The 27,580-nt window shown below is 36.5% G+C and overlaps 1 protein-coding gene across 1 annotated transcript in view; it reads right to left on the reverse strand.

The window, feature by feature from the left end:
• Nucleotides 1-1,896: 1,896 nt before the first annotated feature.
• Nucleotides 1,897-27,580, reverse strand: part of CHSY3 (chondroitin sulfate synthase 3) — a 290,116-nt gene continuing 264,432 nt past the window's right edge. Inside the window, exon 3 of the mRNA XM_070374041.1 lies at nucleotides 1,897-5,197. Within this exon, the coding sequence (XP_070230142.1) occupies nucleotides 3,635-5,197 (1,563 nt within the window). The 3' untranslated portion in view covers nucleotides 1,897-3,634. The remainder of the gene's footprint in view (nucleotides 5,198-27,580) is intronic.

A 27,580-nucleotide genomic window follows, 5' to 3' on the forward strand; every position in this document is an offset into this window, starting at 1 on the left:
CATGAAAAGTCAGAGTGGCCCAGCTATGGGGCTGCTGACCAGAGATGGGCTTCAGCTTTCCACATGAAAAACAAGGGAACATTGTTAACTTACCTTTCCAGTGAGCGCTTAGTGTCTTGGTTGGACTATCAGTTCACACACTTATTTCATTCCAGTAGTTCCCATCTATTAACTAGGCACAAAGGGCCCAACTCTTAGATTCAGAAATATATCAGCTGCATCACGCTATGTCTGTAAGGGGACAGTGACATAAACAGTCAAGCAATTATGCAGTGACATTCATCGTGGACAGCTTCTGCTCTCAGCTGGCTGAACCCACGTAGAAGGGCTGCTGCTGGCATCGGGAATTCTGAAAATGTTTTCCTGCTAGCTGAGGTCCAATGACTTGCAAGCAAGTAGAGAGAAGAAATCCTGCTCCAACACAGTGCTACTCAGAGAGAGCCAGCAAAGTGGGCAAAGACTGGGATCAAAGCCTGCTGCTGCTGCTAAGTCGCTTCAGTCGTGTCCAGCTCTGTGAGACCCCATAGATGGCAGCCCACCAGGCTCCCCAATCCCTGGGATTCTCCAGGCAAAGCCTAAAGAGGCTCTAACCGAGCAAAAGATCAGCAAACTTCTCTCTGTCGAGAACAAGCAAAGAGCAAATCAAGCTGAATAACAGATCAAATGTGGCTACGGAGTCGGCTGGATCTTTGCTCCCCCGTTGTCCCCTACATTCTCCCCAACAACTGAAAAGCCATGGGTTACAGTAGAAAGACGGGTGCTTTCGATTCAGACAGTAATGAGCATAAATTTCTTAATTCTAAAACAAGCCAACTGTGTGAATTCAGGATAAATTACTTCATGACTCATGGCCTCAGTTTCCATATCTGTTGAATGAAGAAGGAGAATCAATATTCTGAGAGCTATCGAGAGGATTACATATAAAAGGATAATATAAGTAAAATGTACAGTGTTATATTGAGTGAACAGAAGGTGATCAATAAGATGATGCTGAAGGTTAATGAAATGGCTGTTGTGCTGATATTTACATAGAACATCCATAGCTGTCCAAATAAAGCAATGCCAATAACACACACGCTGTGCCTCAGGCTGCACTCACGCTGGTTACCCTTCAACCATGGGGTTTAAACTAACAGATACTCTGTGCACAGAAAAACACTCTTAGTTTTGCTAGTATCATTTCAATAAATTTGCGGTCAAGAAATATTGCGGTACCTGAAAAAAAATCATAGGAAAGCTAATACAAAATTATAAAATAGAATTTAAGTACATTTATATTAGTTTCAGTACAGCATGCATGTGTGTAGTTAAGTCCAAATGAGATCTTTGCATTCCCTTGTTTCATCAGAAGAATTTCATCAGAGAAATGATGAAAGTGGAGAATGCCACCTCATCCCCGGGCAGGTGCCTCATGACTTTCTAACACTTGGAGGGGTTTTAAATGAGCTCTTTGCATTTATTCCTCAGTAAAACTCTGCTATTTCAGTTGCCCTAATTAAAGAGGAGATCCTGATTTCTTTTCTCCTTTAATAACATCATTAATAATTATTATTTAGTAATAAATCTTCCCAAGTGACTATCTTTACTGAATATAAGTATACTTATCACAAGGAAAATAAAATCTGCAAAAGAGCTAATAGCACAATGCAGGAAAAGAGCTATTAGAAGAGGGTTGTGAAGGACAGAGACAATATGAGAGCAGAGATAAGCTCTGAAATGTCAGCCTTGTCACGATTTTTAACATCTAAAAGTGCCATTAATTCCTCTCTAATGAATCTTACGTTATTAAGATTATATGTTTTAGTCAAGGAAAGTGCCATATTTGTCACAATATTAAGCAATGTTATTTTTTTGAAACCCCCAAAAGGTCTTTGCTAAAAGAGATGGTTGCCACATAAGAAAGTCATTACTAAGGCAAATGCTATATGACCTCAGGACAGTCAGTTCCAAATAATGGTAATAACTTACAATTGCTTTCAAATCAATTTTGATGCAAATTTTAGTGTTCTAGTTTGAAAAAAGAAAATCAAAGTATAAAACAGCATGTATAATAGGCTACATTTTATGTATCAAGGGAGAAGAAAATAAATATATGTCTTTTCTGCTTGTGAAACTGTAGAAAAACATGCACACAAACATACATACACCTAAAATGGTGGTTATGTGCAGTTAAGGACAGATTTGGGTGAATAGAGCCTGAGACTGACAGTGGTAGACATTTGACATCTTGTTTGATTTTGGAACTATGCAAACATATTACTTATTTACAAGATGAAATTTAAAAAATATGCTTTCACAAGAGCTTCTTATACAGATTTTCATTTTCTCTTACATTTATTGAATAAGATTATATTTTTCTACAAACTGGGCACTACTGATTCAGATTTGAGAAAGAATGGTAGAGAAATGAAACATTTTCCTATGTGTTTTATAAATAGCAATATAATTGTAAAATTAATTTTATATTCATAATGTCTGCATTTATTTTCGTATCTTTGTGCCATCTGCCAACCTGGATTAAAATCTGATTTTGACCTATTCTTGGTTCAGTTTGATCACAAAGCTAATGAGATCGAAGAGGAATACTTCCTCCAGATTGTAAATTATTGACTAAACAATTGCTCATTTTAATCACTTATGAAAGCCAGAACTCAAAGCATATTGATATAAATATCATGCCCATAATCCCTTATTAATGTTTCCAGCCTTTGTAGCAAGCATGCTTTGGTGACTATGACCATTAAGAAATACATCAAATTTGACCAAAAGGAAACAACACAAATTTTTCAGTGTATTTGAAAAAGAATACTGTCATACCTGTTTTATTATAAATAACCAGGTTCTGTCATATTTTATCTTCTTGCCAGCAAATGAAGGACATTGTTTCATAAAGCTTCTAAAATGTACATGAATATTTAATTAAATCATATTTCCTTGAGAAAATAAAGTTCATTCGCATTTATAGCAGACTGTTGTGAGGAGTAAGATAATTGTCATAAGACCAGGGTAGCCAGTACCGGTTGCTTGTGGAACAAAACTCCTCAAATTTTTAAAACTTTTTTTAAAAAATAAACTTACAATCATAAGTGTTCATTTACTTTAAAAATCCTAAAGATGAAGAAAATTATTGTCTATATATTTAAGTCCTTGTATAAATTACAAAACTCAAGTTTATGTTACAGAGTCCCTTCCCCATAGGAAGCATAAAGCACTTTTGTGGTACCTTTCACCAGTAAATATTTGTATCACATTGAATTTGACAAACGAAAGAAAAGTCGATATTGCATCTTAAAGCCCCAAGAGAACATTCTTCTAAGCTGTCTCTCATGTTGAATGAGCTTCAAAAGTCATTTGATTGCCACGATTTAACTCAATCTCAAATAAAGATATATAAAAGTAATATGCCTATTGACTTCAGTAGAAATCTGAAATATCAGTGAACTGCAGACTCTTCTTGTTTGAGGTCAACAAACACTCTTTGGAAGACAACCAAGAGTAGTTTAAGACCTGGACAACAAAATAAAATTATAACAATAATAATTATAATAATAAAAATAACAATAAAATTAAACAACAACAACCAACAATGAGGTAAACTCCCCTTTAAAAAAGGCAATATGTGTTGCCTGGATTGTCAGGAGAGAGTTCGATTGTACCTGACACCCAAATGTTTTTCCAGCCATAGTTCAGCCAGTTGCACAGTTGAGGCAAAAGTACTTGCCTTGGATCCTAAGCACATCTTATACTGCTTAGGGTCCAAGTTAGGGTCACAATGAACTGGATGGAAAATGTGGACCACTCCTACTTCTTGACTTCTGAAGGGCCTCAAGCCAGATAGAATGACTTTATTGTAGAGATCTACATCTTCCAGTCCCCAGCCTTGTATTGAGGTATCAAATCCACCTGCTCCCAGAAGATCACTTTTATAAATACAGGTAATTCCATATCCATAATCTCTCCAGAATCCAGTCTTCTTTGAGAAGACGAAGTCGTCATCGGTTGGAGGGCTCCCCCCATTGGTTACCTTTGGGTCATACTGGCTAAAGATGATGGGGTAGTATACCTGTTGTCCCTGAATTGTATTGTCTCTACATCGTTGGAGAAAATCTCCTCTGAAGATCAAGTCAACATCACAAAATAGCAGCAAAGTATCATTGTCAAACTGGGAAGATCCCATTTCAAGACCAAGACCTCTGGAAAACTCCCCCTTCATGGGGATCAGGGTGATTTCTGCTTTGGGGTACTTGTTCTGATATTCTTGTATAAGCTCAATATGCTTGTTGGAATCTTGGCCAGAATTCTTACTGAAAAGGATGATGACCAGTTTTACATTCTGCTTTGGGATAAGACAAGTGTTTTCAAAGTTCTCCATGAATCTCAAGAAAGTGTCATACCTTCCAATGAGAGGGACAAGAATGTGTATTTTCTTTTCACTGTGCCCTCTCACTTCTTTGGCACCTTGAAAAGAAGACAGTATCTTTAAAGAATTCGATATAAAGGAGAATGATTGAGTGTCACTGTTAATACTCTCTACAAGACTGTTGACATCTAGCTCTTCAGTTTCTCTGAAGAAAGGCTTGCTGAACAACTGCTGAAGATAGGCATGGCGTCTTACTGGCACAGTCAGTTTCCTCCCCTTGTGTCTTTTGTATAAGAGAAGTAAATCCAAAATGTACTCCACCCCATGCATGGGATCAACCCTGCGGTAGCCATATTGAATTTCTTTGAAGTCAATGAGCCGTCCTCTCGTCTTGGCATTCTCATTGATCATCTCCATCACCTGTAGGACAGTATCATCCAGCGCTGTTCTCAGGATGCTACTGATGCTCTGTCGAGGAGGCTGGTTCTCAGATGCTGAGTAAAGGAGTTTCCCTGTCAGGAACTCCCATTCTATCACTTCATCTCTCTCCCGAGGCTGGAAGTGGTTGAAAGAAGGCATTACTCCCAGCTGCTGGTCCTCTTTGCTCACTTCGCTATTACTAAGCTTGCTCATCAGCGCACTCTCCCGGTGGAGCTGGATGGTGCGGTAGCGCAGTTCAGAAATTTTGCGGCTGAGCATGTAATTATGAAGCCTGTATTGGTAGGCGGGCCTTTTGTTTGGATGAAGTGTTATGGCTGCATGGATTTTGCTGTTGTGAAGGTCTTGGATATAACCCTTGCGATTGTGTTCATAATTTTCATGGAACAGTTGCTGCATCTGAAAAGTAGAAGGAAATCAAGATGTTAAAATAAATTTAAAAAGAAACTAAGCAATAAAACATTTAAACTAAAATATTTAATAAGAATTACTTATACCGTATTTCATAACAAAAATGATATAAAATATGAAAAATGGGAAAAAATCTTTAATGGGCACTTCACAAAAGAGAATGTGTAAATGCCTGATAAACATACAAAACATTTCTCTAGCTCATTCATCACCAGTGTAATGCAATTTAAAGTCACAATGTGATATTTAACCTACAAAAATGGCTAATGATACATAATGTGCTGTCAAAGTATTAATAGCAGATTTGGAACTCTCATACACAGCTGGTGAGAATGTAACTTGGTTCAACCACTGTGGAAAACTGTATTGACTAAAATGATCAAATGCATTCCCTGTTACTCAGTAATTCTACTCTTAGAAATATGCCTAAAACAAATACACGCATACATTTACCTAAATATATATATATATTTTTTCAAAGCAGTATTATTCATAATACACCCAAACTGAAAGCAACCTGAATGTACATCAAGAATTGATAAATAAACCTAATAGAAAATAATACATCAATTAAAATAAAGGAAATACTACTGCTCAACAACACAGACAAACTCACAAACAAGTAAAAGAAGCCATGTACAAATGAATACATTTTATATGATTCTATTCATATGAAATTAAGAAACAGGTACAGCTAACTGATGCAGTTAGCTATAAGAATAGGTGATCAAAAATCCAGAAAGGGGGCAGGAAGCTCTGCAGTGTTAACAGTATTGAATTTGCTATCTAAGTCATGGTGACACATATGCATTTAATTTGTGAACATTCACTCAAGTATTACTTACGATGTATTTGCTATCCCCCGATTAATAAATAACTTTCTTTTAAAAATATGCATATACATGCATGTAAAACCAGGTAGGTTTTTTGATATGTATGTACCTAAATGTGTGTGGATATGTGAGAGGGGAGAGACAGAATATGAATATCAGAATTTTCCTAGCGAAGGTGACCTAAAAAATGTAAGACCAATACCATGACAGACTCTTTATCTCCAGTATTTCACTTGGTTCTTATTCTATACTCTTAGATTTTCAAATCAACATGATCTGACCTTGAAGAATGTAACAGCAGATATTCTGAGATGGATTTTGGACTTGATTCAAGAGAGTTTAGTTACATCCAATATTTTTTCCTAAAAACATATACCAATTTTTATTTGAAACTTTGATGTTAAATCAAATCAAATCCATATGAATGGGCTATTATAGCTCTAATTTGTATTATGATCCTTCATCTGAAATTGCCTCAACATATTACTTTAGGTAGGTTTTCATGGGGTTTTTTTTGGTATGCAACAAGATAAAAAATTCTAATGGCATATAGAATATTAATTTTACCACCTCTACAAAGTATTGGCTCTCTGAAACTATTCTTTCTTAAGGCCTGCTTTACATTACTAACAAAACAGGAACATGCTAAATTAAATAGGAGACATTGCTCAGAGGTGAACTGTTCAATTGCAGACTTATCTAGCTCCTTTAGTGATACTGAAGTGATTAATACTGCACAACTTGATGAAGGTGATATTTGTTATAGAACAAAGATTATCAGTATTAAAATGGTTAAGGAACTTGCATCACTCATATCATTACAACACAAGTTCCCTATATAGTGCTTATTTTTCTAGTGTATTCCTTTGCAGAAATATTATAAGCAAAGTCAGTGAGGGGGGCAATATTTAAAAAGAGCACACTCATACATACTCTAGGTAGTGTGGTAATGATAAGATCATCTTGAATTCATGTTATATTTTCCATTAAGAAACATAGAGTATATCCAAATTTTCTGTTTATATGTAGGGAGGATCAAGCGCTGCAGCATAGACAGGAGAATGCTTAAGAGCCTGACTGTGAAATTAGCCAGATCTAGACTTGAGAACTGGCTCCACCATTTCTAAGCCATTTCGTATCCAATCTATTTAAGTCTCAGTCTCCTAATCTATAACAGAGAAAATGCCAACCACCTCAATGTATATTAAAATGTTGCTCAATAAGAAAAAAAAATATATATATATACGTTGCTTAGTACTATGTCTGGTATCAATCAAGACAATCAAGACAAGGATTTGCCAGCCTCCTCCTGAGATTCCTCTTTTTAACTAGGAGTTTTCAGAGAATGAGAGCAGCACTCTTTAGGCTTGCCTCGTCTTTGTTCATTTCTGGAAATGCTTGGGAACAGTTATAATTTGGCCATATACACTCAGTGCTTCAATGTATCAAGCATACCATTGAGGAACCTTCTGCTAATAAAAATCCTCAACATTTTACTACAAGAGAGATAAAGTATTGTGGGGATTTTTGGGAAACCAAGGTTCAGGAAGGTTAAGTGATTTAACCAAGGGTCTACTGAGAGTAATGAGATTATGACCAGAACTAGAATAAGCAGTCACTTTTGCTACTTATCACACAAAATTTTGAATACAGCAAAACTGTTTTAAGAAAAAGTATAAAATACACATTTAAAATTATATTAGCTTGTTTGAAATAATTCAGAATTTCCTTTCCCTTATAGAATTTTCAGTTGATTTCATGGTACCTCCACAACCTTACACTGAAAGTAAAAATCATTTCACACTAACAAAATCACTGACATCAATAAAAGCAAAAGCAACTGACATCAATGGGTCCTGACTGATTTCAGTGTTTCTGCAAGTTTCTGTGTTTCAAAGTCTCTGCAAGAGGAAAAGACTAGATGAAAAAATAGCCTCACGCCACCAAGAAAAGAATTCATGAAACTGAGGAAAATATTAAGGGACAGTTCTAAAAGTCATAAGAAGAATTTTCCTCTCTCTTGGAAAACAACAAATTAGAAATATAAGATCTCAGGGATGTGATGGTAGAGATGAAATGTCAGTTCACAGAACTAAGAAATAAAGATAAGCTGTCTTTATTATATGTCTTTGTTATATATATATTATATCTTTGTATATTATACAAAATAAACTCAGATGTGAAAATTAAGTCATAAGAAAAATAAAGAATAAATACTGTGGAAAGCTCAGTAAAGGGGAAAAATAGAAATTAAGAAAGCTAAAAATGAAATATAAATAAAGTTATGATGGTTTAGAGAGAAATTATTCAGGACTTAGAAAAGTACGTTGTTTAGAGTAACTGCTATTAATAAGAGTTATAATAAGAGTAAGCTATTATTATTACTATAGTTGTTACTTTTTTTTTATATTATTATCATTAGTGTAAGTATTGAATAAGTGAGTAAAGAAGAATGGCCTCATTTTCCTTAGAAAAGAACTCAAATATCTTCAGGACAGCCATCATTTAATTTCAGATCATCATCTAAAAACTAAAAGACTGAATTGTCTTTAAGAGGTCTTTGTTGAAGTGAAGTGGAAATAAAAGGCCATGCCATTACCAGAAAGCTTTGTGTTCTTTATTAAGAAAATAATTTAATTACTTTTTCTCTATGAAAGAGAAAATGTCTTTATTTATATAAAGAACCTATTTCAATTTATTATAAGTTCTTTTGTCCCCATTAGTCCACTTTATTTCTCATAAAAAGGATTCTCTAATTTAGAAAATTTCTTTAAATCTCTTCCTACATATCAGACTAAAGAGGACTTGGGAAAGAAAGTATTCTTGTTCAAGGAAGTACAGACTCAAATTAGAATAATTCATGAAGGTGAACAAGGAAATAATAAATCATTAAAGATGTGTAAAATATAATGGTGACTAGGTACCTAAGGGCTGGGAAATTTGCCTTGCAAATATTTTAATTCATTTTACTATGATTTAGTTATGCAGTTGTACATTACTAAAGGGAGAGTCTTAGTGCCTTTGATGTAAATATCTAGTGATTTTTCTCTTATTTTTTAAGACTAGTAGATATAAAGGTTCAGAGCAAAATAGTGAATTTTTGAATTAACACTATTACTTTTCTTCAATTATTATCTTCACATATTAACAGTAAAGTTCTTAAACTATGTTCTGCCTTTCTGGTAATAATGACACAATGAAAATAGTACCTAATTCTAAATATTAAGAAGAAGAAATAAGTTTGTGAAAATAAACATCCATATGTCATTCTATAATTATAAATAGAATGAAAAAATGTTAAAGGTATACAGTTTGAATAAGTTTTGGAATTTGACTGCAAAGAACTAAATATGATAAGATATACCCTTGTTATGCTTGTCACAGAAAATTGAGAGCATTACATATTTTGCCACTAAAGATTTTTAAAAATAATAGCACCTTGGCAATAGCCACATCTAATCCACAAATTCTAGTTAAAAAATTCAATGCACGCAAGTAATAAAATTGCATGAAACTGCATGCATAAACATAAGTAAAATTGGGGAAATCTACATAAGATCAGTGAAATATATTAATGCCAATATCCTGGCTGGGATATGTCACTATAGTTTTGCAAGATTTTGCCACTGGGAGAAAGTGCTTTAACAAATCCATGGGATTTCCTTGCATTATTTTTTAGTTGCTATCATAATTATCTAAAAGTAAAAATCATATCATTAAAAAAAGTCATCCCAAAGTCTACTTAGAAGAAGGTGTTAAAACTTGTAGTTCAAAGGTTGTGGGTCCAAAACTGTGACTTTGCTTTTGTTCACCTGGTAAACCCAGTGTTTTGAATACACTTGAAAAATGTTAAGTGAGCAGCGCAATTTCCAGTAATTTTCAGTCCCATAAAGTTTCTTTATGTTTGTTTTATGAATTTAAAGTTGTCTGAGGGCATTTGTGTTCTTGACTATCCTTTTTAGTAACAAAAAAAAAATCATAAAATGTCTTCTCCTTTTGAAATTCTGTCACAGGCCACAACACAGATGAACCCTGAAGACATTACACTAAGTGAAATCAGCTAGTTACAAAAAGACAAATACTATGATTCTACTTTTATGAGATCTACAAAGTAGTCAAACTCATAGAGACAGAAACTAGAATGGTAGTTTCCAGAGGCTGGGAGAGGGGGAAATGAATTGTTCTGTGGGTACCGAGTTTCAGTTTTGAAAGATGAAGAAGTTCTGTTGTTGCACAACAATGTGAATTAGCTGACATCACTAAACTATACCCTTGAAAATGATAAAGACGGTAAGAAAATCTTTTCCTTTTATTCCACATGAGCCTCACCTTTCCTAAACAGGAAATCTGGTCAATTACAAACCACAATCTGGCCAATTACTATGTAGTAAGTGAAAAGTGTGAACGGCTCAGTCATGTCTGACTCTTTGCGACACCATGGGGACTGTAGCCTGCCAGGCTCCTCTGTCCATGGACTTCTCCAGGCAAGAATACTGGAGTGTGTTGGCATTCATTCCCTTCTCCAGGGGATCTTCCTGACCCAGGGATCAAACCCGGGTCTCCTGTATTTCAGGCAGACTCTTTACATAGCAGGCAGATTAATTTCATTCCTGGGTATGAGCAAAAAAATCTTTCCCTTTGGCTACAGGCTCAGATTTTGCATATTATAATTCCTCAGAAAGAAAAGCAGACCTTGCACCCAGACAAGGGCAGAGAAGCAATACAAGAAAGACAGCATTGCAGAGAGTGCTGAACACATACTGAGCTGTGCCTAAGATTACCCCCAGACTTCCGAGTGTCCTAGGACAGGAGTTTCATCTCTCATTCAGGTAGTTTAGTGGTGGTTCTGTCACTTGCAACCAAAGGAATCCTGTCAAAAACAATCTGGTAAATGGATGTGTTTTAATTTTAGCTCTGTATTAATGCTCTGTATGATTTGCCTCTGTTTCATTAGCTAGTTTAATTTTGGTTGAAATCCTAAACAATCTCATATGTGCAATCTGTACCATTAAAACTGGTACTTTTTTTTTCTGTTACATTTAATTTTGTTAGCTATTTTAGTTTAAGAAAAAACAACCTGTCAGACAACACAGAAAATAGCTTCCAGATACTCCTAGTTGTGATGAAGTTTTCTCAGCAGTATATATTTGCAACAGTTTAAAAATACTTTCAGACAACATAGAAAATCATCAAGTGATACAGATTTCCCAGCAGGGTATATTCTGGACACATGCCATTACAGGCAAACTTCAAAGGCATTTAAAATAAAAAAACAATCACCAAGTTCATAAGATTTCAGTTTATAATATTATGGCACATAATCAATTGTTGGTTTAAATAAATCCATATACCTTAATTAAAATTAACCTGTTAGAAATAAAGTAATACTATGATTAAATATGGGCTTCCCTGGTGACTCAGAGAGTAAAGCGTCTGCCTACAATGTGGGAGACCCAGGTTCGATTCCTCGGTCAGGAAGATCCCCTGGAGAAGGAAATAAAACTAATGATAATTGAACTTGATTGCATATCAATTTGCTAGATTTAGCCTGACATACACACATTCAGGCAGTTATCATACAAATGCTTCCTGATATTGTAGTTAAGATAATAGCAGATGATTGTTGAAACTGATACAATTCACTTCCCCTGTAGATATTTTTAAATCTGGTAAATAGTCAAGTAAATTTTTTGCATTCAATATTACCTTAAAGCTTTTAATCTATTCACAATTTATTATAGTGAAGAGCAAAGAGGAATTTTGAAGAAATTTTTAAGCTGCCTCTTTGCAAACCTACACACATTCTTTCTTGATCTCACACCAATATAACTTAACTATGCCCTTCACTGGTGATTTAATTACCACACAATAACTTATATGAGACAATGGGAAAGAAGGAAGTTATCACTTTCCAACTAAACTTTCAAGACCTCTGAAAAACAAATGGAAAGATAGTCGTTGCATGCAATTTTGAAAGACATGAACACAATTAATGAATCTTATCCTCTGAAGGAAACATATTAACTATATGCTGGAACTGATCATGCATAAAATTATACCTTGCTTTCCAAATAAAAAAAAGAAAGTAGTCTATTTTCTAGCTCATGAATTTTATTCCAGTTATGAAAGCTTTGAAAACCCAAGTTGTTTCCTCTTTAACTATGAAGATGCTAAAGCTACAGTTAAAGACTTCTGCTGTTGCTGTTGATTTGTTATTTCCATTCTCCCGAAATTCAAGCTACCAATCATTTATCCTCATGAAAGACTGAATATGAAAGTGTTAGTTGCTCAGTCGTATCTGACTGTGACACTGTGGACTGTGGCCCTCCGGGTAGGAGGCATTTCCTCTGTCCATGGGATTTTTCAGGCAAGAATACTGGAGTGGGTTGCTATTTCCTTCTCTAGCAGATCTTCCCAACCCAGGGATCAAACCCAGGTCTCTTGCATTGCAGGCAGATTTTTTACCATCTGAACCACGAGGGAAGCCCAAAAGACTGATTATAAGCTTGCTAATTTGAATGAACAGCATATTATCCACTAAGGTAGAAGGTACAAGAATGGAGCAGACTTATGATTTTTTACTTAGAGACTGACATGTACTTCTATAATTATGAACTTAGGCTACAAGACCATTTTTAGTGATCATTAATATTCCTCAAATAAAGAAAGTGAAAGTGAAGTCACTCAGTCATGTCCAACTCTTGGCGACCCCATGGACTGTAGCCTACCATGCTCCTCTGTCCATGGGATTTTCCAGGCAAGAGTACTGGAGTGGGTTGCCATTTCCTTCTCTAGAGGATCTTCCCAACTCAGGGATTGAACTTGGGTCTCCTGCATTGTAGGAAGATGCTTTACCATCTGAGCAGCAGGGAAATAACTTCAGGGTAATTTGGAGCACCATTTGTAAGAAGCTATAAGTTGATGATCTTCCAAGAAATAAAAGGAAGGCATTACACAGTTTAATGTTAACTGGTTTATGTTAGTAGGTCTATGTTTAATGTCAGTAGGTCTATGTTTAAATATACTCTGAAATGAAAATAAGATATTATTTCTCAAGATTAAAGAATGAAAATTTAATATTCATTATGTAGAAAGTTGACTTAGGCTGTCAGTACATTATAGAGTACAATCTTATTGGATAAATTGGGTAGAAGAATATAGTACAATGTGCATAGCAGATGTTCGAGAAACTTGCTGCTGCTGCTGCTAAATCGCTTCAGTCGTGTCCAACTCTGTGCGACCCCATGGACTTCAGCCTACCAGGCTTCTCCGTCCATGGGATTCTCCAGGCAAGAACACTGGAGTGGGTTGCCATTTCCTTCTCCAATGCATGAAAGTGGAAAGTGAAAGTAAAGTCGCTCAGTTGTGTATGACTCTTAGCGACCCCATGGACTGCAGGCTACCAGGCTCTTCTGTCTAGTGGAATCCAATTAATAAAACTTTTGAAAACACGAGAAAGATAACAGATCTATGAAAGTATGACAATTTCAGTAACTTTCCTGACCAAACCATTCCTGATGTAATCCCTTCCATAATTTTATCTGCCTCTTATAATTGCAGAATGAATGACACATTCATTCATTTAAAAATATCCATTGTGTTTCTACAACATGTTAGTTGCTATGGTAGAGCAACAAAGAAGCCTAGTCCCTGCCCTCATGGAGTTGACTGCCTACTGGGGGAGACAAGCACTAAACATATAAACTCATAAACAGCTATCTAATTTTGACAAGTTATTAATTATGCCATTTGGTACCTGTTATTTTGAAAACTGAAAGTAAAGTCGCTCAGTCGTGTCTGACTCTTTGCGACCCTATAGACTGTAGCCTACCAGGCTCCTCTGCCCATGGGATTTTCCAGGCAAGAGTATTGGAGTGGGTTGCCATTTCCTTCTCCAGAGGATCTTCCCAACCCAGGGATTGAACCCAGGTCTCCGGCATTGTAGGCAGACGCTTTACCATCTGAGCCACCTTACTTGACTTTATATGCCTTTCTAGATAACCTGCTCCTATGGGTCTCCTGGGTAGAGTACTTAATAAAATATTTTTAATTAATTTTTAATAAATTTACATATTCACTCCCAAACTAGCTGGTAACCAAAACAGGAATCAAAACATTTACTCTCAGAACTCTGATTCTCTAACGGAAAATTTTCAGCATTCTGCATTATTTCTCAGGCTTTTGAATGTTTCTTTAAGTATAAAAATGCAATGTAACAGAAGTCTTCACACATCTGTGTTGTACAAGATTTGGCAAATACCTTAAAGCTTTTATATCTCACTTAAGTAGTCACTTGCACTCCAATACTGTTAGACCATAACTGATGGTGGTCATACATCTTTTGACTATTTTCATAATTGATGTAGTCACCCAACCAGGATGAAAGGTGGAGGACACCCATCATCTTTCCTGCTCTGTGCCACTGGAATATGAAATGATCGTAAGAGTCCAAACTGAGTCTAAGTCAGGCTGGCCTCTGTCACATTAATCATTTCTGCACAAGTAAATGAAGTGCTGCTGAGAGACCACGAAAAATGGGAATGAAAGCAAAGCTGGAAGAAGGTCTTTGACACCTGCATGGAGACACAGCCGTCTTCCTTTCAAGAAATAGGACACAACTAAGGTTAAAGTCGGAGAAGGCAATGGCACCCCACTCCAGTACTCTTGCCTAGAAAATCCCATGGACGGAGGAGCCTGGTGGGCTGCAGTCCATGGGGTTGCTAGGAGTCAGACACGACTGAGCGACTTCACTTTCACTTTTCACTTTCATGCATTGGAGGAGGAAATGGCAACCCACTCCAGAATTCTTGCCTGGAGAATCCCAGGGACGGGGGAGCCTGGTGGGCTGCCATCTATGGGGTCGCACAGAGTCGGACACCACTGAAGCGACTTAGCAGCAGCAGCAGCAAGGTTAAAGTGGATGGAGTGAGAACTGGATTGGGGGTACATTTCAGTTACTTAAAGGAAAGAAAAACGAACCTCTCCTGCTCATTCCTCTTTCATTCTTTCAGCTTGTGCTCATGCATGTCTATTTTGAGCCAAGATCCTGGCTCTGGAGTCATGGCCCTGGCTTTGAGATCTGCTCCTCCATTCCCCATCTGACCCTGGACAAAGTACAACTTCTGGGAGAAGAAGAACTCCTGGACTGTTGTGTACATTATATAAAACATGCTTAAAATAGTGTCTGGCATCAATGGGTATCTTTATTATTATTATTACATAAACTCTAGACAGTGAAATTTATGACACTTTAAAGCAGACTCAAAGATTTTCCTGCTATATGCTAACATCTAATTTGATAGGTTACTCATGAGTAGCCTTTAGTATACATAAAGTGTAAAGATTTTAAAATTGTATTTACTTTGCCTATAAGAAAAGATTTGTACTTTTAGATCAGTTTCCAGATCATAATCATCATTTCCATGATCATCCAGATCATCAATCTAGTAGATCATCAATGGGTGATCAAAATGGTCTTGATACTCCCTTTAGCTGGACTAAACTCTGGACAGGTTTCTACCTGATTTAAAGGTCCCTTTCCTCTCTTCTCTTGGAACATTCACTTTAGAAAACTCGTGATTGTAAATGCTGCCTCTGCTCCTTTGAGTCATCAATCCTTCAGCCTCTTGCCAGTTTTATAAGCCAGGACTCTTTATCAAGTAGCTGGTATCCCTTTGAAATCAAGTAGTCCTTTGAAGGCGATGGCACCCCACTTTAGTACTCTTGCCTGGAAATTCCCATGGATGGAGGAGCCTGGTGGGCTACAGTCCATGGGGTCGCGAAGAGTTGGACACGACTGAGCGACTTCACTTTCACTTTTCACTTTCATGCATTGGAGAAGGAAATGGCAACCCACTGCAGTGTTCTTGCCTGAAGAATCCCAGGGACGGGGCAGCCTGGTGGGCTGCCGTCTATGGGGTCACACAGAGTCAGACATGACTGAAGTGACTTAGCAGCAGCCCTTTGAAATGTAATCATCCAGAAAGACAAATCCTATGTCCCTGTCTTAAGGGGAGGGTAGGAGGCTTACTTCCATAAGCACCAATTAGCAAACACAGATGGTCTGATACCACTGACCAATGTCCATGCTAAAGTCCTCCAGAATTTTTCATGGCCTCATCCCAGTGCTTACAAACTCTCCTGCCTTGTGTTTCAGAGGTAGTTGAATTCAGTCTCTCTCCTCTATTGCAACAGTTTGAATAAGGTCTTCCGGCCCTGCTTAACTCTGTCATGTGTAAGTTTTCTTTCACACAGGTCACAAGCAGTACTTGGTGATGCATTGTCTTGATTCATTTAAAACTCTTTGCTCTCATTAGCTTAAAAAAAAAAAAGAAAGAAAAGAAAGGCTCAAATTAAGATCCTACTCCTTATGGTGTAATCAAGGAGATAAGTAGTGCTTCCTTCCAGCTGATTTTACTAACATTAAAGTTTTATGAAAAATTATGAAGATCCCTAGAGCTAAACATCCAATTAAAATAAAATAAGCATGGCAGGATGTCTATTATAATGTTTTTCTTAGAAGAAAATTCCTAATTATAGTGCTGTAGACTTCTGCATGGGCTCAGCACTGCTGTGGGAATGGAAAGGAATCACAGCTCTAATTAACAGGTAGGTGTTTCCAAGATGGTGCTAAACTAAAAATAAGTAAAGCATCATCTTTTAAAAGTCAAATTTTCTGGAAATGAAAAGACAATGATTTGAGTCATTTTGACCTTTTTAATTACACTGATATTTCCTTACTGGAGATTGGGTATACAGCATTTTTGTATCACATATGTCAAGTTGACACAACAGAAAAACGTAATTTGCTTTAGGGATTGATAAAATTATTTCATGAGATCCAGTTAGTGTCAGAGTACATTCATTAGCTTTAGTAAAAGAGAAAGGATAATTTGGGTTTCAAGTTGCAGAGTTATCTTTCAAGCTAGGTTAAAAGGAGTTATTTTTAAAAGTCATCTTATCTGAGCAGATAAATGACTTTTTAGTCCTAAGAAGCAAAGGTAGAATTCCAAGAAGAGAACAGATGAAAGCTGAGCAATACAACTATGCTTAGTACAAGCAATGACTTAAAAAGATATATTTTATAAATAAGCAAAATTATACACTCCAAATCCCACTAGCTTTGAGGTTTGTTTTCATGACTATTCAATGATATTCCTCCCAATACTGAAGGGCATTTAAAATATTTTCTACATAATTTTTATAGGGTTATTTAAGAAAATAGATCACTTATTTAATGAATATTATGTCTAATTTTTTAGTATTTTGTATGGCTAATCTCAATGGCACATTCATTGTAAAAATACTTCATAAAAAGGTAAATGACTTGCAATCACAATTTAATATATGAGTTATAGAACAATTAGCTATTTACAAGGAAAAATAAATTTAGATACTCACCTACCTCACATCTTATACTGAATACATTATATACATATATGTGTGTACATATGTCTGTATTTCAGATGTATTAAAGATCTAAATCCTACTAGTGTCATCCCTTAAAACAAGAAAAAATACTGTAAAAGAATCAGAAAAATGTAGGTAAGCATTTACATTTTCTAAGCACATGGATAAATCCTTAAGCAAAAACAAAACCATAAGCAAAAACATAAATAAAAATTATAGGTAGTATTATATTAACTGTAAAACATCACCATATCAAAACTCCATAAATAAAACTTAAAACCAAATATTAAATTGGAAAAGTGATTCTTGAAATAATGATGCCATGTCAAGAGTTATTATCCTTAATATATCATTAATCTATCATTGCTCTCCTTTAACCCTCATCACCAATTTCAATCTCTTTCATCTCCCAACTATCACCTGAATCTTTATTCTCTTCTTTCTATCTTCAGGATGGCCACTCTGGTCCAAGATACCAAGAACTCTCTCTGTATTTCCGTACTAATCACCTTTCTGACTATGTCTCATCTGACCACTCTCCAAATGGTTCCCTATGATGCAACCTGAGTCAACTTTCCAAGACGCATATATGATCACGTGACCCTCCTTTTCCCCATCGATGACAGCCAGTGCTCTTGGAATGATCACGCATTCCTCTCCAGCTCTCTCTCTTACCTCCTGCCCTCTATGCTCTAGTCCTACTGGCTTCCTTTCTCTCTTTACTGCCTTTGCACATGCTTTCCCGCTATCAGTTTAAATATCACTGCCTCATGGATACCTTCTCTGAAAAGATTAGGCCTGGTATATATTCCCCTGGTACCAGGCACCATTCTTCCCCACGATTTGACTCAGTTTTAATTTTACATTAGTTTATTCATCTAAATATATGTCTCTATCACAAATTTGGGAGTTTTCTGAAGTCTAAGAGTATGTCACAGTTTCACTCTATCTTCAGTCCCTGGTACGGTGTAAATGGCTTCCCTGGTGGCACAGATGGTAAAGAATCTGCCAGCTATGCAGGGGACCCAGGTTCGATCCCTAAGTCTGGAAGATCCCCTGGAGAAGGTCCCCACTCCAGTACTGTTGCCTGGAGAATTCCATGGATAGAGGAGTCTGGCGGGGTTCATGGGGTGCAAAGAGTCAGACACGACTGAGCGACTAACGCTTTCACACTATGCTGTAAGTAATGCAGGACTAGGGCTGTCTGTAATCACATGCCTCTGATTTTCAGAATTTCTGAATTCAGAATTCAGATTCCAGATTTTCAGAAAAGACAAAGACTTAAAGATCCTACTAGAATAAATCTGGTCTTTAAGTCTCTGCTTTAAAGCCTATCTCAGCACAGTGATAAAGTGAAAGGGAAAAAATGAATAAAACATATACATACTAAAAGAAACAAATATAGCTTCTTCTCCTGATGTTCTAGTTCTCTGCCTAGCACTACTGATTTTCTTCCTGATATATACACTCATTACTTCAGCAATGTTGCAGATTCCTTTCTTCCTCTTCCCAGCAACCCCTTTCAACATGTTGTATTTATTTCTTTTACAACCACTTCCTAATTATCCTTTTGTTTCCTCCCTTTTACTGCTTGGACCCTGGTTCAAGTTTGGATTACTGTAAACATTTCCATTATGGACATAGGCAGTAATACTCAAAGGTGCCATAAAATATACAGAAAAGATGAAATATAAGTGTATAAATTTGAACATGCCTAAATCAGAACTCCAGGAGAAACCAAGAGGACAAATTTCACAGGACTCTGGAGCCCATTTCTCTCCTCACTTCAATCAGAGCAGGTCTGCTTTGTATTATTATATATTAAGTTTTAAAGTAACAGCTTATTTGAAAAAAATTTCTGCAAACAGGAAAAAAACAATTTGAAAAATCACTATTCTCTATCACGTGAAGTTGCCCTTTCTGCATACTCTGGCCAATTCAAACACTATACATCCTTTTAAATCTAGCTAAATGTTTACCACACGAATGTATCTTCTGTTATTTCCAGGACAGCCTGACTCTTTTTTTTTGCAAGGCATGACAGAGCTCACTGTATCACACAGTTTGGTATTTACTATAATACTTGGTTTTCTAATTTATTCTTTTGTCAATTAGAGAGTCATTCATTTAGCTAATTAGCTATTTACTTATTTTCACTCCTTTCCTATCCAAAGTTAGATTGTAAATTTATTTTGGCAAAGAAACTACGTAGCAGATTTTGAATTTAACCCACTATGACTAGTGTTAGGTAATTAAGGATGACAAAATCTGATCAAATGATAATGTTTTTAATGAAGGAAAAAATATGTTATCTTAGAAAAAATAAATAGATTTTTCCTACTACAGAATTTAGAATAAATGGGAGTAGCTCTTTGGGACCGTAAGTTGAGAAAGTTTCATAAGTTGAAGAGAAAAGTGCTTTGACAAGTTCGGAGTGAGTCCAGGGGACTGACTTTGTCATTTGTGTAAGAACATGAAATGTGAGGCACACTGTTTCTGCTTAAATGTCTTCTTTGTCAAAACAAATAGTTCCTATGTATGTTTATGTGAGTTATCTGCAAGAAAAAAAAAATTAACCAAGCATAAAATATACTTGAAAATATATTCAGAAAACTAAGATTATGGCATCTGGTCCCATCACTTCATGGGAAATAGATGGGGAAACAGTGGAAACAGTGTCAGACTTTATTTTTGGGGGCTTGAAAACCACTGCAGATGGTGACTGCAGCCATGAAATTAAAAGACGCTTACTCCTTGGAAGAAAAGTTATGACCAACCTAGATAGCAATTCAAAAGCAGAGACATTACTTTGCCAACTAAGGTCCATCTAGTCAAGGCTATGGTTTTTCCTGTGGTCATGTATGGATATGAGAGTTGGACTGTGAAGAAAGCTAAGCGCCGAAGAATTGATGCCTTTGAACTGTGGTGTTGGAGAAGACTCTTGAGAGTCCCTTGGACTGCAAGGAGATCCAACCAGTCCATTCTGAAGGAGATCAGCCCTGGGATTTCTTTGGAAGGAATGATGCTAAAGCTGAAACTCCAGTACTTTGGCCACCTCATGCGAAGAGTTGACTCATTGGAAAAGACTCTGATGCTGGGAGGGATTGGGGGCAGGAGGAGAAGGGGATGACAGAGGATGAGATAGCTGGATAGCATCACTGACTCGATGGATGTGAGTTTGAGTGAACTCCGGGAGATGGTGATGGACAGGGAGGCCTGGTGTGCTGCAATTCATGGGGTCGCAAAGAGTCAGACATGACTGAGCGACTGAACTGAACTGAAAATATACTTTATGTGCATTTTGACAAATACTTTCTCTATATAATAATATCATGTATGACACTAAAAGATTTATTCTACTCTTCTCAAATTTAAACTTTTTTTTTGAGAATGAGAACCACTGTGATATTATGTGATATTATGTTTGTCCTCCAAATGTTTGCTTTCCATGTAATCCTTCCTCAAACTTCTTGATCCTTTTGTTTTTTTTTGGAAGGATGGGGCTAAGCATTAAGTAGTGCCTGATAAATGAATTCAATAATTAATATACCAGAGTGCTGATCTGCAGAAGCTGCACTGATTGAAAAATTGCTTGTTTGATGATAAAATAAACTTGAAAGTAATTGCAATTACATAGAGAAGGTACAATATTGCTATATTCACATCACCTGAGTTTAGATCTAACTTGATTGCAGCTTTGTAATTTATTCCTTCTGTATTATTGTGAGATCCACACTATAATTGCTATGTGGCTTTTCTATCACCCTTCAAGATTCCCTTCTTAAGGTGTCCTCACAGCTCTGCTCCAAAACTGGCACTTGTAGAAAATGTAACGAGAAATAACATACAAACTAAAAACAAACAAAGACAGGAATCTTGAGAGGCAGTTTCATGGCTTTTTTAAAAAGGAATATTGGGAAGGAGTTGATTTTACAAGAAAGACCATTGGATTGGTAATCTTTTAGTAAGCTATGTGATAGTGAGCAAGCAATTTTATTTGTATCAATCTTGTTACCCATTAAATGGTGAGAATAAACCATTGCCTTTCAAATATACAATATTGGTGTGAAGGTCAAAGAAGAACAATTATGTGAAAATATTAAATATATTCTTATACATGATATATTATTTAAATAAGCAGCTTAAAAGAAAAGATATACAAAAATTTATCTCTGATTAAATATTAATGTTTAATAAATGTCCCAACAAGGCAAGGAATGATATAAACACAGAACTATCTATAGATAAGAGAGGAGGAACTAAAGAGTGTCTTGATGAAAGTGAAAGAGGAGAGTAAAAGAGTTGGCTTAAAACTCAACATTCAAAAAATGAAGATTATGGCATACAGTCCTATCACTTCATGGAAAACAGACAGGGAAACAATGGAAACAGTGACAGACTTTATTTTCTTGGGCTCCAAAATCACTGTGGATGATGACTTCAGCCATGCAATTAAAAGATGCTTGCTCCTTGGAAGAAAAGATATAACCAACCTAGACAGCATATTAAAAAGCAGAGATTACTTTGCCGAAAAAGGTCCATCTTGTCAAAGCTATGGTCTTTCCAGTAGCCATGTAAATAGATGTGAGAACTGGATCATAAAGAAAGCTGAGCACTGAAGAATTGATGCTTTTGAACTGCGGTGTTGGAGAAGACTTTTGAGAGTCCCTTGGACTGCAAGCAGATCAAACTAGTCAGTCCCAAAGGAAATCAGTCCTGAATATTCATTGGAAGGACTGATGCTGAAGCTGAAACTCCAATACTTTGGCCACCTGATGTGAAGAACTGATTCATTGGAAAAGACCCTGAAGCTGTGAAAGATTGACGGCAGGAGGAGAAAGGGACAACAGAGGACGAGTTAGTTGGATGGCATCACTGACTCAATGGACAAGAGTTTGAGCAAGCTCCGGGAGTTGTTGATGGACAGGGAAGCCTGACATGCTGTAGTCCATGGGGTCGCAAAGAGCTGGACACAACTGAGCAACTGAACTGAACTGATCTGTAGATAAAAGATCTATCGGGGAGTAAAATCAAGTCCTTTTTGGTATAAATCTTAAATATTATTCAAGGATACTTTTATGTTTTCAGCTAGTATTTTTCAAGTAAAATAAAATTGAATGTTCAATTGAAATTAGTAATCCTCAATGGAATAACAGTATACTAGAATTTGGGGTAAAGTATACAGATACTACGGAGAAGGCGATGGCACCCCACTCCAGTACTCTTGCCTGGAAAGTCCCATGACGGAGGAGCCTGGTAGGCTGCAGTCCATGGGGTCGAGAAGAGTCAGACACAACTGAGCGACTTCACTTTCACTTTTCACTTTCATGCATTGGAGAAGGCAATGGCAACCCACTCCAGTGTTCTTGCCTGGAGAATCCCAGGGACGGGGGAGCCTGATGGGCTGCCATCTATGGGATCGCACAGAGTTGGACACGACTGAAGCGACTTAGCAGCAGCAGCAGCATACAGATACTATGGTTTGAATAAAACATAATCTAAAATTATCACTGCTTTCATTATTTTTACCACACTTTTTCCATCTAAAGTTTTAAATAACAGCAAAGAAGGACATCAGATTAGTAAATTAGTTTAAAAAAAAAAACACAGGAAACTCGGATTTCAGTAATTTGCTTTAGAACATTGGGTTTCTTAAAACTCCAACAGGAAAAGTAAGAGTGGTTTTAAATTAGATGTTTTCTTCTTTCTGAATCCCTGAAATAATTTGTTTGCCTTTTTGTGTAAGGCAAAATAATCAAACTACATTTTAGGGAAATAAAATCACTCAGTTCTACATCAAAACATTATGCTAAGTCCAAAGTGGTGAGAAAATGCAATAAGCCTTCTTTTACTGCAACGAGTTTGTAATAACTGTATAATTGACTGATATCCTTTCCAAAATAACCATGCCAATTTTGTGATAAATATTATGATGTACCTTTAAAATCCTAACAAAAAAGTATACAACTATTAAAGAGAATTTAAGAACATAAGAGCAATATCTGAATAAATTGCCCAACCTATCATAATCCTGAATAAGCAATTCTTTAAAAAATAATTTCTTAGTTAAAAACTGATTAATTAATTTATTATAATTTATTTTAAAATACAATGCAATTCCAGAAAACATATCAGCTTAAAAAAAATGGAGCTTGATAGGCTTACCCTAAAATATCTATGGTGGTTGAATAAAACTAGCTAACAAAAGCTTGAAAAGGAAGACATCAAATTTCCTTGAGTAACTTATATTGTGTGGTAAAAGTATAAAAATAGACAAATAGATTAACAGAGTAGAATAAACAATCCACAAAGAGTCCTACATATATTCAGAATTTGGGTAAACTAAAGGTAGTAATTTAGTAATTTTAATAGGTAGGTAAAGGATAAACCATTCAACAACTATTATTAGGACAACTGTCCATCATTTAGGAAAAATAAATTTGATTCCTAATATAGACCACACCCAGAAATACAAGTTTTAGATGATTAATAATCTATATGCAGAAACACAAAACTATAGACGTATTAGAATAAATTACTTTTTCCCTCCCTATCTTTAAAAAAAATATATTAAACTTCAGAGCCTACTTTGAATAAAGAGAAAAAAGATTTTCAAAGAGGAAAAGACTACATATGCTAAGGGTATATACAGGAAAAAGCCCCAAAAGGAACCCAAGAATTCTTTGTTTCTGCCACTTTGGGACTTTATTTTCATAAGACTCAGATGAATAAATTTCACTCTTTGTTCTCTTAAGTAAGTTGTATCAAAGTCATTGAATATATTTGCCTGAGGGAAGGCAGGAAACTATTTGTTCAGACTTTTTGGTATTGTCTTCCTAAATGGATTATGGAGAATCTTGCCACAGGGGTGAGAGGGCTGGCTATGGGATCTGGTGACTGTTGCTTAGTTGTTAAGCTGTGTTGGACTCTTTGTGACCTCATGAACTGCAGTACACCAAGTTCCTCTGTCCTTCACTGGGTTTGAATCCTGCTCTACCTATTGTGATCTGCTGCTGCTGCTGCTGTCACTTCAGTCGTGTCCGACTCTGTGTGACCCCATAGACGGCAGCCCACCAGGCTTCCCCGTCCCTGGGATTGTGATCTAGCATAAATCATTCAGTATTCCTTTAACCCAATTTTCCTGCCAGTAAAAGGTAGACAATATTGTAGTGATCATGGAAATTAATTAGTATACACAACACATCTGGGAGAATGTCTGGCACACAGTCATCACTCAATAAATATTTCACCAGAATAGTAGCAATGATTGAATATCACAGACAGCCCATAGACTATGCTCCCTGGAAAGTAATAATAAAAACAACCTGCACTTCATTCCACTTTCTGGAGGTGCTCCTGGTATTCCCTCCAAAGGTTTAACTGTAGCTGTTGTGAGTTCTGCTGGCGATGCCTCTCATCCTCTACTCCTACCTTCATCTGCCAACTGAGCAACACCATCCAGATGACAACCTTCCCTTAGGAACTGAAGATTCCTTTTTGGAAGCACAGAGCCGAAACCAGTGTAGGTTTCTTTCTGCTACGAAGGGGTGCATTTAATGCCAGAAACAGAAAGGAGATTTCCATGACTCCTCCGCTCTGTAAGAATAAAAGAATTAAAACTCTCTAGCTCAAAGAAGCATCTCCAAATGCAGAAGACACCAGGACAGCACATAGTAGGTGCTCCCCAAACTGCTTAATGGATTTTGAGAGAAGGAAGCAAGAGGCAAAGGGAGGAAATTAGAAGGGGAAGGAGACAGGCATCTGAGAAGAAATGAGGCCCAAACTCCACCGATGGATGGGCCTTTACTAGAAGAAAAGACATTTCCTGTGTTACACTAAGGGAATGAGGAGAAAAGGGTGCGGAATGAGGAGAAAAGGGTGCAGAATCAGGCAGGACTGAGCGTCAGGTGGTAGAAAAGGGACTGCCCATGGCATGTTTTGTAAGTAACTACTTCTAAGTAGCATAGAATATTGGGAGTAAGGTGGTCGGAGAACTTGCTTGTTCACAATTTAACTCTTCTTGGTTGAAATGAGTAAAGCTGTAGTTCTAACTTTCATAATCTTCCCTTGAACAAAAGTAGGATGCAAAAATTCAATCTGTTCCAGATTTAGATCCAAAATGGTATGAAAGATTTGACAGAAATCATCTCCTAAGATGAAGTTGTCTTTAAATGGTGCTAATGAATCTCAAAATAGAGTATATCTCCAAAACATATGCTTCTTTTTTTTTTTTTCTGAAAGCAGGGTGACACCTTCAAACTCTTTTCAAACCACTGTGTTGCCTATGATTTAGAAGGAAAAAACCCAAGCCTACTAATATGGTGTTTTAGTTGGAAATGTCCCGTGTCACATTAGATGGGCACTTCTACCAGAAGCTGTCCCATGGTAATGTCCCCAGGAAAAGATTATGTTGGACGCATTTCTTGGCTGCCTTACAGCAGTTAATGGTGCCCATCCCTGTTCTTCTTGCCCTTTCAATCACTACCAATATCCTAAGTCTCACCACTCACACATCCAGTCATGTGTGCAAAATTGCTATAATAAGTATAACTGACATATGCTAATTCAGTTGTGTAAAGTTATTAGATTTAATTTGCCATCTCACAGAGTAAATTCATATTTATAATTAAGATACTGCATTCAAGCATTTATTTCATTTACTTATTATGCCTCAACTGAAAGGGTTGATAAAGGGGGGGAAATACATGTAAAACCAAAGAGCTTGTAACTTAGTCATCTTTTTTTAGGATTCTTTTTTTTCAATTAACTGATTTATTTTAATTGGAGGATAATTACTTGACAATATTGTGATGGTTTTTGCCATACGTCAACATGAATCGGCCACAGGTATACATGTGTCCCCCGCATTCTGAACCTGCCTCCCACCGCCCTCCCCACCCTATCTCTCTGGGTTGTCCCAGAGCACCGGCTTTGGGTGCCCTGCTTTATGCATTGAACTTGTAATGGCCATCTGTTTTACATATGGTAATGTACATGTTTCAATGCTATTCCTTCAAATCATCCCACCCTCGCCTTCTCCCACTGAGTCCAAAGTCTATTATTTACACCTGTCTTCTTTGCTGCCCTGCGTGTAGGATTGTCAGTACCATCTTTCTAAATCCCATATATATGTGCTAATATACAGTACTTGTCTTTCTCTTTCTGTCTGTCTTCACTCTGTATAATAGGCTCCAGGTATATCCACCTCATTAAAACTGACTCAAATGTGTTTCTTTTTATGGCTGAATAATATTCTCCATGTGTATAGGTCATTGTGATATATAAATACGTATAGTCATCTTAATAACAACTTTTGTGTGAAATCTTCTTTAGAACATCTTAATACAGGATTAAAGAATAAATGCTTTTTAATACACTGAAAATCTCTGACTACACTTTTCTCTTTCTTCCTTTACACTTAAGTAATACTTTCCAGGTTATGTTGCAAAAGCTTCGGAACAAACTTTCAACTCATTTGTACTTTCCTTGATGAAATATCACTATTTACAAAATTCATTCCCCTGATTAATGGCTGCCCCTGATTTAGAAATCAAAGGTTGTCCAGCTCTTTAGAACATACCTCGTCCAAGCCTCAATCCATCTAAACTGAGAAACTGACATTAAATGTTTACTAGGTGCTCTTGTTGGCCATGAAGAACTCCAGTGAATTTAACATAGAATAGACCCTACTGTTATTTGATTCTTTAGGAACAAGAGAGCATCAGAGAAGATGGTAGAGTTGAGATTCAAACTCGGGCAAGTCAGAATCCAAAGGCATGCTCCTCCCACTCAACCAGTCTAATGAAACTTTAATGATTAGGATTAGGTAGCTTCCTGGCTAACTGATTTATTTCTTGAACATATCTGAGTCAGAAAAATTTTCTCTGCTAGTCTTTGGCCCTTTAACTCTTAACTGCTGATGTTTCGTTCTAATATCTTGTGTTCTAGTGCCAAATGCAGATGAGATTCCTTATTCCACACAACATCCTTTCACATGAATGATGACTATGACTAATTTTGCTGCAGTGCAGCCTAAATAGATCCTATTGGCACACCAGTTCTTCACCTCTAAACATAGTGCTGCTGGATTTTAGTCCTCTTCAAGTATAATAACCAACCGCACTCCAAG

Source organism: Bos mutus, chromosome 7 (assembly GCF_027580195.1).
Source record: "Bos mutus isolate GX-2022 chromosome 7, NWIPB_WYAK_1.1, whole genome shotgun sequence".
Lineage (NCBI taxonomy): Eukaryota > Metazoa > Chordata > Mammalia > Artiodactyla > Bovidae > Bos > Bos mutus.